General features: G+C 40.2%; 1 protein-coding gene across 15 annotated transcripts in view; it reads right to left on the reverse strand.

The window, feature by feature from the left end:
- LOC122874628 (unconventional myosin-IXAa-like) overlaps window positions 1-13878 on the reverse strand; it is a 148058-nt gene that overhangs the window by 26809 nt on the left and 107371 nt on the right. For all 15 annotated transcript variants that reach the window (XM_044192737.1, XM_044192738.1, XM_044192746.1 and 12 more), the window contains 8 exons: window positions 10939-11060; window positions 8167-8308; window positions 5425-5620; window positions 3754-3873; window positions 1067-1142; window positions 533-676; window positions 388-427; window positions 153-275 (listed from right to left, as the gene is read on the reverse strand). In XM_044192737.1, coding sequence (XP_044048672.1) covers window positions 153-275; window positions 388-427; window positions 533-676; window positions 1067-1142; window positions 3754-3873; window positions 5425-5620; window positions 8167-8308; window positions 10939-11060 — 963 coding nt within the window. The remainder of the gene's footprint in view (window positions 1-152; window positions 276-387; window positions 428-532; window positions 677-1066; window positions 1143-3753; window positions 3874-5424; window positions 5621-8166; window positions 8309-10938; window positions 11061-13878) is intronic.

The raw sequence follows: 13878 nt of genomic DNA on the forward strand, positions 1-13878 counted from the left end.
AGTGTAAAAAGTGTTGTTAATATCTGTATCTTTAAGTTTGAAATCTGCATGTTTAACTTTTTTTTTTGAGTGGGATATTCTTAATGCCTGCTGCCGACTCACTAATATTGTAATTCACTGATTTTGCAGCAGAGGGCGACGGCAGCACTGACCTGGAACTGTGCGCTGATGCTAGGCGGTTTCTTCTTCTTGTGCAGGTGAAGCAGAGACTTGGTGATGCGGTCATGGAGCGTCACGCTGCTCAGGTAGCGCAGAGACTTCACGTCCAACAAGTGCTGCAAACAGATAATATTGGAACGTGTGTCTGTAATGCTGATACCTGTTGTAAGACCTCTTTGATAACTGAAGATGAAGATGTTGCCATATTGTGTCATGTTTGTGTCTTACCTTGGGAAGGGTCGGCTTGCTTTTGCAGTTTTTGTTTCTCCTATAGGTGAGAAATATTGTTTTTGTTAATAGATATTAAAATAAGAATTCAGGGTATGACAGGTACATTTAAAAGAGTGTGTGTGTGTGTGTGTGTCTGACTCACAGTAGGATGCCCTGAGCTCTCTCCAGGAGCTTGCTGCTGGTCGTGTTGAGGAAAATCCCATCTTCTTCCAGGGCGGGACTTCCCGTCGAGGAGAGACGACCAGACCTGGAGCTGCGACCGTTACAGCCAACACCATAGCTATCCCTGGACGAGCAGGGATGGAGGGAGACAGACGGAGGGAGGGAAAGAAATAAAGAGAGGTGAGTAATTTTCAGTAGGTTCGGCAGTAATAGCAAAAGTTTCTCGTTACAGTGTTTATACAGAAATACTGCTTATTGCAGTTTTACATTTTGATTTGCCCGTTTCTTTGAATGAAGATTTTCAAAAGGACCAAACCACACACAAAAATGACTTTGACTCAGACTGAGGTTTTTTTCCATTGTTTATGGGGGGGGTCCTTATCCGAATTGAGGGTTTAAGGATAGAAGGTGTCGTATGCTGTGCAGATTGTAAAGCCCCTTGAGGCCAATTTGTGATATTGGGCTAAATAAATCAAATGTACTTGACTTGACACTTGTATTGTGTGGAACTCACCAGCTGGCCTTCTCATTCAGGGCGTTGGTACCTTGAAGATCTGACAGAGGTGTTCGGGGATTCTTCCTGGTGATACCTGGATGGCAGGAGGACAGGAAGGGAGGGAGAAAGACATATGAGATTCAAAGCTCACTGGATTTATCTGCATCTCTGACCACAGCATGAAGATCCAACTCCCCAATTACTTCACCTTTACCAAGTACAACAACCACCTCATTGATTTTACAAACGGACATACTGTATTTTGTACAGAGCTTTCACCCACATTTTCCCATTTTATATCCCAACTACCCTTCCTTTATCTCTCTCTAATCTGGCTACCTTGCTGCTTTCTCTCCTACTTTCATCCACCACTAAAGCTTCATGTTGCTCTTGTCTTAGACTGGAATTACTTTTCCCCAGTCAGCCCCGAGGGTTTTGTGTGTGTGTGTGTGTGTGGTTTTGGCAGTGGAACATTAATGCCTATGGAGATATTGGCAGCTAATGAGCTATGTGTTTCCAGTTTACATTTGGGGTTTTCTCTTGTAAAAGTTTAAACTCACTGCTTTTACAATGACTTATTTCACAGAACTGGGGTTCACTCTGTATTCTGTTGTCTTCAACAGCAAACACACACACACACACACACACACACTTCAGTAAAGGCGATTCCTGAAACTGTTAAGATACTGGATGGAATTAGTTAGTTGAGTTCAACATTTTTCACTCGGGACAGTTCAGTACTCCAGCAAGTTAGTATTCCATTTCCATAAAATTTGGGGATTTACAAGAGCCATAAAAAAACTGATGCAGCAGAGGTTGAGTTATTCCAACTTTTAGACTTTATTATGGGTCAAGCCCCAAAAACACTGTATTCTCCATTTCCCCTAATGCAACTCGATTGTGTTTTCATTAGAAACTACAAGCCTGGTAAAGCCTCCACATCTTTTTGACCACACACCATCAGTTTGTAACAGAAGATTTCCGTTTATAGTCTCCAAACAGAAGGCGAGATAATCCCTGATGACATGAACAGGGTTATTTTTTCCAGACTTGACATTTCCTCTAGAGCCACGGAAGACATCATACAACTGTTTTTACAGGCTGAGTAGTACTGACCATGACTAGTATAACGATGCTGACGTGTAAAATCAGTGGTGTTTCCCTTTAGTGGAGGAAACTCTTTGGGGAATTTTCTTTGAAATTTCCTTGGAAATCAATTTCAGTGCCGGCAGATGTTGAATCCCACTGGAGTTTTGTGCACGAAAGCAAAGTGCTGCTTTACAACATGAGGACACGTGACATGCATACACACACTTGGATGTTTGAGCACATTAAGACAAATTCAGCCACACATGTACAGACAAGTACGTTCATTTCAGAAGCCAAATCTATGATAAAGGACGACCAGAAAACCATTAAAGCCTGCCGGTTCACATGAGACTGATTCATTTGTCTGATCACTGATGCGTGGGAATATGTCTGGTTATGAGCTCTGCTGGTGAGTCAATCTGAACAGAGTTCAGAATGACCCAGATACCTGATTTCCAATGTCTTATAAACAGTTATAATAAAACCAGCTTACTGAGGCTGAAAATCATATGCGATCCATTATTCTCAACTTGACCACCAAGGACTTTTTCAGCATAGCCTGGAATTGATTTCTTCAATTGGATTGAGCTCAGTGAAGGGTTTCTGATTAGGATTTTTAAAAATGGGAAACGGGAGCACTTCTCACTTCAACAGACCTTTATCGACAGGAATGCATGTCATTATAAATCCCATTAGCAGGGAGCACCTTTCAAATACTGCTTAGATGAGTTGAGGGTTGAGTTTCACTCCAAAAAATGTAATAATAAGTGCAGTTTAAAACATAGATAAGTTGATCATGACTCATAACCTTAATAACTCAAAGAGTGCGCAAATTTACAACAGTAAACACAATTAATTAGTTTCCCAAAGACATTGTCACTACTCCTATCCCTGTTATTTGATTTTATGCTTAATTAATTTCTTGACCCAACAAACATACTGCCAGAACAAAAAAACAACCACAAAATTTCCTATTATTTGTTTTGGATAACCTGAATTACACACATTGAGAAAAATAACCTCACCAATATACTTGAAGGAGAGAAGTTACAACTAACTTGTGAATATCTAGTTTTGGACTGAAACTAATTATGTTCAAAGTATATTTCAGTAGAACTGCCTCTATCTTCTAAAACAACTCCACTGAGTGATTGAAGCATAAAGTCGTACAGTAGTTACCTTAATATTTGCCTTCATCCCTTTCATGTCGGTTGTGTGTGCAGATTGCAGATACAGGTCCATTATTAATTTCTCAATTTTTGATTAAGAAAACAGCACACAAAAATTCTGCGTTTTCACTATTTGTTTTTAAATTATTTTTAATGGCTGTGACTGAACTCTGTCCATTTTCTTCACTTTCTATTAGCAGAAACATATTCTGAGGTGCCCTCTCCTCAAGAGGACCCTGTTTACTGTTAGATGAGATCAATGTAGGCAGGAAACAGGAGAACTTCATGATACGTGAGAACATAAAAATCCATATGAGAATCAGTTTAAACCTATTTACCCCTTTCAAAAAATCAGGATATATATTTTGTAGAAAATTGGTAAAAATCTAAAAATCACACTGTCTTTACAATATGGTGGAGAGTGATGAGGTATTTGGAGTTACTCACTGTATTTCTCATCTTTGCATCTTTGAAGGATCTCGAGGCTCCTCTGGTGAACCGGGTGGTGAAGGAAACTGAAGCTGTCGACAGTTTTGACAACAGCAGAGGGAACTGCAGCATCATTCCCTAAAACACAGAGACAGCCAGAGCAAAAGGAAGAGAAAAAGAGACTCCATTTTAGATTATGAAGGAAAAATAGTTTTATATGTTAAACAAAAAAAAAGACAGAAAAAGAGGAGATGAAAAGGAAAGTAGGGTGAGAAGGTGAATTAACAAACAGGAGAAGAAAAGCATACAGGAGCAGAAACAAAACAAAAGGATGACGAGGCAGATAAGAATTAAAGAGCGAATGCTTCAAGTGAAAAGAACTCTCTGAGAAAAGTCAGTGGTGACATTTTCAAACACTTTACACTATAGCATTCCTCCCACTTTGTGAAAATAAACACTGCAGCAGAAGATCAAAACCTCTCTTCCTCCTCCTCCTTCATCATCAACAACAGAAGCATAACTCCGAGTTAAAACTCCTCACCTCCCCAAACACACCCTGTTGTTCTTGGCCCAATTAAAACAGGAGTTTGGACATCACAGCTTTCTTTACGGTAATGAATTATAGTTTAGTATACGAGTGTGTTTTCAAGTGTTGAGCGATGAAGTTAAGATCATCTATTAGCATGCAAACAGTCGTGCAGGAACACTGTATGGAGCAAACAATGATTGTTGCCTGCTGCAGCTTTGGGAGATAAAAAACAACTTTCAAATGCTTCCAGTTTCTGACAAAATGCAGGAGGAAAAATAAGATGTGTGTCAAGCTGAGTTTTTATCATCTAACATAATATAATTAAGGCTGCAACTCTTGTATATTTTCATTATTCATTTTTTAGATAAATTTAATGTTTAGTCTATAAAATGTCAAAAACTAGTGAAGAATTACCCTTGCAAATCCCTCAAACTGTTTTGTGTGACTAACAGTCCAAAACCTAAAGATATTACAATTTAAATGATATAAAACAGAGAAAATAATCAAATCCTCACGTTTGAGAAGGCACAGAGAACACATGTTGGGCTTTTTTGCTTAGTACATTACACAATTAATTGTCCATTAATGGACTAATCGTTTAAGCACAAAATATAATACAATAAAGAAAATGTGTTTCTGGGCATCAGCATCTGCAAGTGATGTCACCTCATATTGGACTCTACAGAAGTTAGTTTGAAAAACTGAATTTTTTATCTTTTCTTTTTCCTTGTGTATCTTTAAAAGACTATGAAAACATGGCTTCAAATCTGAAGTATTTCTTTGTAACATAAAATATTATGAAATGGGCAACAATCATTAAAAAAACAAACATCTTTACGTATCATTTATTAGAAGTTTAACAGTCAACGCTAATCTGCTTCGTCAGGACTGTGTGGGTGTGGTTTAAACAGATTCAACAGACGGTAACTAAGCAACCCACCAAGTGTCATCGTCAACCGATTCTAATGTTGCTAAATCCTGATTGGTGCACAGAGGTACATGACATCAGCTAATTCTAACTAAGCCCCGCCCACTTCAAACCTGTGAGAAGATCACAGAGAAAAAAAAAGAAATCTCTCGTGAAATAATCGAAACTTTGGCAGATAATAGTGTGTTCATGTAGGATCCGACTTGTACCAGGCTTACAGGCCTTTGCTCACCAGTTTTTTTGTGGGTGTGTCTGCGGCCGGCCTCCCTGAAAGCCACCAGGGCTCTGAAGTAGGCTCGCAGCACGGCCCAGCGGAAGGTCGCCACGGGGTCGATTCCCATCAGGCTGCAGATGAAGGCGTTCTTGCTGCTCTTGAGCAAGGCCACAATGTCGGGACGCATGTGGTCAGTGTTCTTCTCCCTGAAGTCCTGAATGATTGAAAGACACATGTGCATCCAGTTACTAGGACTCCTCAGGACTGAGATCATTGTACACAGACAATTATAAACAGTCTGTTCTTTTATCGTCCCACTGATATTTTCTCATGAAAAGAGCAAATTTTGCAGTTTTTGTGTGCATCACATCATCAAGATAGAAAAATCACAAACACAAGCAGAAAATATTGCCTTGTTCTGGACGGTGTTTGTTAAACAGCGGAGAGCCAGTTGGCAGCAAAGTTTATTTATGTGCAAATGCTTCACTGCGGTTACTCCAAAAGTAAACGATAGTTAGATGAGAAGATCGATACCACTGTCATATCAGTCCGTTAAAAATGAAGATTGAGCCAGCAAACGGTTAGCTTAGCTTAGCTTAGCTTAGCGTGAAGACTGGAAACAGTTAGCCTGGCTCTGTCCACAAGCAACAACACCACCTAATATCACCTCTAAATCTCACTTATTAACACGTTATATCTTGTTCGTTTCATCCGTACAAAAACCGAAATGTAAACATTACATGCTGTGGTTTTATGGGAGGGGACTATTTTTTGGATGGGTGCAGTAACTTCAGCAGAGTCTCTGCTGTCATGGTGACGACAAGTAAAATAAATAAGTAAAACCGCAACTTGTCATTTTTGTCTGGATTAAACAAACAAGATATAACGTGTTGATTAGAGAACTTTAGAGGTGGGCAGATTTTGGACTGAGCCAGGCTAGCAGTTTCCCCTGTTTTCAGACTTTGTGCAATTCTAAGCTAACTGGCTGCTGGCTCCATATTTCCTAAAATGTCAAACTGTTCCTTTAATCTCCAGTTTGGAGTGGGGAAAAAAGGTAAATATCTGAATCATCAGCTCGAATGATCATAATTAAAGCCAAAAAAAAAAATCATACAAACTGGAAATACATGATTCAAATTTGTTTTCAGGTCATTTTCTGTACATCTTTCACTTTTTTACATTAAATATGAGGCTGAGAAACACTTGCTTAAGCACACATCTCTCACCACCATCTCTTCTTCTTCCTCATCCGTCTGCAAGTAATTAAATATTTTGACTTGCTGTGCTACGATAACAGAGCCATGAACTATAAACCCTTCAACATATTCTATCTCCATATGATACGAGTCAGCTGATCACTACCGAGCCAACGTCAGACACATTTCACGACTGTGGCTCTCGCTACACAATTCACACCAAACAGCTCCTTGGCTCTCAGTGGATATGGGATACCTTTCCACATCCACAAAAACCAACTGTTACAGATTTATACTATACAGTCAAACAACAATACGCTCGCCCCATTCCAGCACATGTGCTTCTTATCAAAACGCAGCTGGGAAGCGAACAGAGAATTTGATTTAGCTGAAAAAATAGGTCGCCGGAACAACAAGTAGGCCTGCTGCAGATCTGCAGAGTTTCATTAATGGTTTAAGTGAAGTGAGAAGAAGCTTCCTTCATCTGTTCAGAGCTTCGGTTTTAGACTTTAAACACACAGACAGAAGAGTTCAGTTTAATTTACATTTCAGGAATTTAGAGCACACTTTCAATCCAGATCCAATCTTGATTCACAAGACACACCACAGCAGCTTCACTTCTGGCCACATTATATTATACTTTTCATTATTATTAGACAATTAAATATTTGTTGTGATTAGTACTTGACTTCTCTAACATACTGACATCTAACACATCTTAACACACCTACAAGGCAGGTTTGACAAGGTTATTGAGGAACTGCTTGGCTATGTTTTTAGTCTTTCTCCACAAAATTGCAGATGCTAGTTAGTTGTGAAGGAAGTCGCCCAAAAGAAGATAAAATCAGACAACAGTGGATACAGTTCGACATCCCAGCTAACTGCTCTGTCAAACCCCCCAAACTGATGTCTCCAAATCTGATTCCAGTCTCTGTAGTTTTGGCCTGTGCATGATGTCTTAGGTGTTCAAACCAGGTATGAACACATGAAAAAAAACATCTGAACTAGCATTAATCCAGATTGTGGTTTGCCTCTGCTTCATTTTGTTCTGCTACGTTTCTAAGCATGAGCGACTGCTGGCCATGAGATGCCAACATTTACCTCCTTGTAGGTCCCTGATAGATCCCTGTCTTTTTTTCTTTAATAGTTGGTTCAGATCTAATCTTTGGTCATAACAAAGTGTTCTTGAAAGAGAAGAGACTCACATTTGCGGGTGCTTTGATTTGATTAGTTGAATGCAATATCATGTGTCAAAAAAAAAAAAGAAAAACTAGATTGAAAAAGTAAACGCTCCACAGCTCTAAACCTGCTTGGTGTAAACAGACCAACAGAGTTACTTGTGAAGCTTTGCACCAGCACACAACTTAAGAGTCAGAGTTCATTTTTCATATGGGTTAATCACTAAAAAATGTATTATCTCACAATACTGCAAGGTGCTATACACAAACGAACCACCTTATGGCTGATGGTGCAGTTAGTTGATGTGCAAACAATACAAACACACTTAACTTATATACTCTCACATATATCTCGCATAACTGACACACCAGAGCATGCATCTCACCTTGACTCCGTACTTGACTTTACCAGCGTAGTGTCTGATGATGAAGGCGGGCTCCATGACAGCAGGGAACTCGATGTAGCTGTTTCCTTCATGCTGACGCTTGAACTTGTCCAGCAAGGTCTGGTTGGAAGCCTGGGGGAAACTGGAGGAAACAGTGATTTTATCAGGCGCAGGATCAAAACACAAATCATGGGGACATTGAACATTTAAAACTAAGACTCTCAAATGAATAAATCTCTGACTTTAGACTTTATGCACGACAAGTCTAGTAATAATAGAAACTCTCCTTTTGCACTTATTTTGCAACAGCCTTTTGAGTCTCTCCAAGAAGGCATTTCATCTATTTACAGTAAAAAGGGGAAGCTAAATACAGTTGCACCCATAACCAACTATTTCATCAATGATTACTTACTTTCATTATCATCTACTTTTGACTACAAAGCAGTGCCAATGCAGCAGCTGATGATTACGCCCTGTATTTCTCAAAATGTATGCAAAGTATGCAGTATCTCTAATTCCTTTCCCCTAACCCTCAGGGATTAAAACTCTGTCACAACCTTAATAATATGGCTAACATTTAACCAAAGTTACAGCACCTCTACTTGCACATTCTTCTTTGGTTTTTTCACCTTTGCTTCATGGACATTTTACCCATTCACTACTGACCTCAGATAGCTGGATCAACATACATAAAGGAATGTTTCATGTCATCTAAACCTCTCCTCCCTACACCTCTGAAACACTGCTGGCTGAAGTATATCCGCAGGGGTCCTAAAGCTTGATGCTGTTACTGTAGAAATGAACCCCCACACTCGCCCCCCATCCTGCAGTAACCTAATCCACTTCTCCAGAGGCCCTGAAGCACCGCAAGCTCCACTGACTGTGAATGATGAGATCTCTAAGCGTCTTTCTTTCTGTGTAATCATTTAGCATGAAGCCCCTTCCTGTGGCAGCATAAACCCCAAGAGAGACCCTGTCCCCCCTTATTTTTCTTTAGGGATCCCCCTTTGACCCTAATTCTCCAAAAGTGGTCCCACTTCTACACACACACACACACACACACACACACTTATATATATGTATACAAACATATACACACCATTTGGTCCATTCCAGGCATTATTAGATCCAGATGAACCAGCTACTCTAAGTGGCAAGTAAGATGACAGCTAACATAGATAAATATGGCTGTGTGTGTACTGCCTGATGTGTTTTTATGCGAGGGGGGTGGGAGAGTGCTGGATTTGATTTATGGAGGAGGAAGATGCAGAGGCAGAGTGTTGACCTGCAGGAGGAGAGCATTTCACAACAGAGAAGGGAGTGAAAAACTCAAACGTGATCCAGAGATGTTGGTGAAAGAATGAATGTGTCTTGATGCTTTAGTTAAACACTGGTAGAAGTCCCAGTGTTGGTATCAATCAAGCTAATGAGCAAAAGGCCTACACAGGGAGCAGTTTGTCTCGTCGATTCACCAGTGGCGTGAAAGACGGGCTTGTGCAAGATGATCAAAAGGTCATTTCAACAAAGCACGCTACGATGAAATATGTTTTGCTTTCACAACATTCAGACAAGCTAGGGATGTAAATTATAAATAAGTCAACTAAGGCATTGGAAACCTACACAGGGAAAAAGGCCAAACCCTAGCAGTGTAAAAAAATAACATGCCTAAACTACCTATGTGTATTTTAACTTATTTTTTATTATCCTCAACGAGGTCACACTTAAACCTTCGCAAACAATATCCTGCCCCTCATATGCCAAACAACCGCCAATAATCTATTGGCAATCTATATTTAAAGCGTACAGATCTGATTTTTCCAATAAAATTACCCTTTCCTCATGTTTGGTGCTACTTGTTTATATATCATTTTAAATAGTGGAAATTTTGTCCTGATAGTGAAGCTAAAGTAAAGGTCAGGGGGTCACAAAAAACACTGGAGTGCATCGTCTGGGAGAATAATAATCAGCAGAAATTCCATGGATTAGTTAAGATTTCCAATAAACCAAATTGGTTCCCATTATAGGCCAAACAACCACCACCAATAATCTCATATATTTTCAGAGTTCTCAGGGTTTCTTGCAGTGTTTTATATTGGAGGTGCCACGCTGTGCCTGGAATACCTAAAACTAAGAAATTATTAAATTCTTAACAAATATAATATTCAGCTGTGAACATGCAGCTAAATCACACAGCAAATGCCACATATTTAATTTTAACAAAATATGATCTTGATAACAAGATGAGATGCATCAGGATCTGAATCAGTCTGATTCAGCCCAGCAGGTGATGGATTGATCGATCAGATCGTACCTTCGCTTTGCAGTAATTAATCAGTGCAGGACATCGCAATGTCGGGCAAAAATTAAACCTGAGTTTTTACAAGTTGGGGAAAGTCCAATCAGTCACAATCAGCTGCTGATGTGAGAAAAACTCTCTCTGCACTTCAGGTCAGACCCCAGGCTGAAGTTAGGTTGATAATCACCAGCTGGACACACGTTTTACCCAACAGAGTCTGAGTCTCTCTCTAGGTGGTTTTACCTTCCACTACATCCCTGAATTTAACAGTACGCCACAATATCATCCATCGCAGAGTTAGCCAATTCACTTTTGGAAAAGGGATAAAAGGATGGTGTGGCAACAACATACCCCAAACTCCCAAATATCAAGTTTCATTTTGAGAATTCCAAACAGAAGTACAAAGCTTTCTTTTAAAGTTATTTGGCTAACTGATGCTTCTTAAAGCATCAACTATATTTGAGCAGGTGGCGTACTTGCACTCCTCGTCCAGCAGGTGGAACAGTGCTGTGGGCTTCTTGCTGATGAGGTTGATGCAGCAGCTGTTGTCGATGTAGTCGATATTGTGCCAGGTGATGCCCTCTGCCCTGTACTCCTCCTGCGGCGGGAAACACAGAGGAAGGAAGACTTCGGGTCAATAAATACTTGAAGGGCAAATGAGTTAGAAGTTCTGTCAAAGCTGTTACAGAGAAAAGGGCGTCGTGTTGACATTAGTGACTAGTTTTAACCTTTACCTGAATAACACTTCTCAGGAAATCTTGATGTTCATATACGCACACAACAACAATTGTACAACTGTCATCTACTGTTTGCCGCTGAGCAGCTACACAGGAACAATCTGGGGGTTCGGTGCCTTTTTTGAGAGCATTTTCATGATAGTGAGGAAAAGACGGCCCTTTCCTCTGAAGCTTTTTTCAGCACTGAGAGATTCAAGTTAAATAGCTTTCAACAACTATAAGGTGACAAACCTGCTCTCAACTTGACTAATAGGCACCCTGATAATTATAGGGAGTTAAGTGTGATTCACAAGGGCCAGAATTTATTATACTTGTGCATACTCACTATAAAACCAAAAAGTCCAAGCGATGCTTTCACAGCACTAAAAATCTGAATCCCCACAATGAAAACACCTGGCTGCTTGTTGGTTGTCAGTAACACCACAGTCAGATGTGCCCCCAGGGGCCAATGACGACTGAGGTATATGACCCATGTCCCCTTAATACCCCTAAGGGAGAAACCGGTAACAAACCATCCCACTGCCAGCTCGGATGAAAAGTGGGGGGGGAAAGTGGAAGGGGAGGTTTGAGGGTAACGTTCTCCTCTCTCCGGAAAGCTACTGTTGAGGTACATTTGAGCAACGTATGTAAACACTTCCTGCTCCAGTAGCTTCACAGGTCACAGTGTGTCTTACTGTTGGACTGCTGGAAAAGAGCATGCATGCTCAGCAAACCTTCCCTGAATAAGTATAACACTAAAACACCAGCGGGGCAGTGAGCCTAGCTGAACAAAAACAGAAGAAAAGTTGGGTTGCATCGAATAATCATTTATGGCAGCCCCTAGATGCTGCAATGTTCTTTACATCCTCCAATGATGGAAAAAGCAACATACTGCTAATTTTGCTGTTCTTAGAGCCAGTGGTTAGATGAAAAGCAGTGGGGCCATTATAAACAAAACGATTTATCCCTCTTGGAAGCATGAGCGTGCTCAAAAACTTTAATAGCAATGTGCCTTTTAGATTATGTCATATCTTGTGTGCAACGTTGACAAATTGCTCCTCTGAAGAGCACGAATGTGCTCAGTACATTTCATGGGGTTTTACATTGATGTTTCTTTAGTGTAAATGGGAATTTTGTGCTGATGGTGGTGCTGGAGCAAAGGTCCGGGGAAGTTTCAAAAAAATAAAGAGTCTCATCCTTTGGGTACCATGAATATGCTCACCAAGTTCATGAAAACCCACCCAGAAGTTCAGATTTCCAATTTTTCATGGATGCTGGAGGTAGAAAAAAAAGCAAGCAAACTTTATATACCACTTTTCAAAACAGAAGTTACAAAAATCTTTACAGGAGAGAAGAAAAGAGAAAGATGGAATATCAGAGACAGAGAAGACAATATAGTACAAACACAAGGTTATAAAGTGTAAACCACAAAATATTAAGTTATAAACTCAAGAAAATGCCAAAGAAAACAAGCAGGTTTAAAGATGCTTTTTGTGTGCACCGATTTGGCTTCTCTAAAACTTTGAAGAGGGCTATTCCAAATTCAAGAAACAGTAAAAGAGGAACCATAAATATCCATACCAGACTTCATGGCAATCTGGCCAAAAAATGTCAAGATATCTTGCTGTGGACCACCTTTCTGATGTCAGAATAGGTGGGGGGCTGACAATTTTTGCAGCTTTTTCGAAACCAACAATCCGACATTCACACCCATGTGATTGGCCAGGTATGCAAATGTGAGAAAGTTAGATGAAACCTCTTGCAAATTAGCTCACTTCAAGCATCCTGGCCTTCAGGCATTCACAAAACAACCAGCGTGCACAGGAATGTGCATAATGACTGGGGCTAACCCTGAAATAAACCCAGCTGTAGATACGACTACAGTTTACGTGTGCATGACATACAAGTTTGTGTGTTAGTATGTGCATACTGCATGTGTTTATAGGTATGGTAATGTATTTATGTCTCCGCATTTGCATGCTGGTACCCTTTTATATGTATCTATGAGTGTGTGCATGTATTTCTGAACTAGCATTAAGGTAATCAGTCGGAACCCAATTACTAAAATGAGACAGCAGTCAAGTATTCAAAGCAGCACTGGAAGATGCTTTTATATATGCGACATGTCTGCCCTTTCCTTTTTTAGGCTGCTGAATCACCGACGAGGCATTCAGAACATGTGGTGTGTTTGTTTTCATTCGGAGGTTGCACCGGATCAAGCAAAACGAAAACGGAGCCGTAAAAAAGTTGCATCTGTGTGCTTTTGTTTCAATCTCATCAAGCCGACTCAGTTCATCTGGCTAACTTCGTTGTGTCTGTGGGAGAGTTTGCGTGCATATGTGTTGACTCAGAGAGACAATTAGATGCAGACACACAGATAAAGAGATAAACACGCACTCTCATCAGCCATTTTATTACATACTAACATTTACGTAAAGAGCTCGGCCTGGCAGACAGAGGACTACAAAGCTGTGACTCAGTATGTAAGCACGCAAAGAAGCTGGTTCAGTTACGGTTCGACTAAATGCCAGAATGGGCGAGTGACTGTGAGTTTGATCATTAAGTGCCAGACATGCCAGGTCCACATTCCACACAAGTCTTCATGTTTTCATATGACCTCTGATCTCACCAGCTGCTACTGTCTGAACTAGAGCTGAAACAATTAGTTACTGTTTAGTCCATACACAAAAAGCTAATTGG

This window comes from Siniperca chuatsi, linkage group LG4 (assembly GCF_020085105.1).
Source record: "Siniperca chuatsi isolate FFG_IHB_CAS linkage group LG4, ASM2008510v1, whole genome shotgun sequence".
Lineage (NCBI taxonomy): Eukaryota > Metazoa > Chordata > Actinopteri > Centrarchiformes > Sinipercidae > Siniperca > Siniperca chuatsi.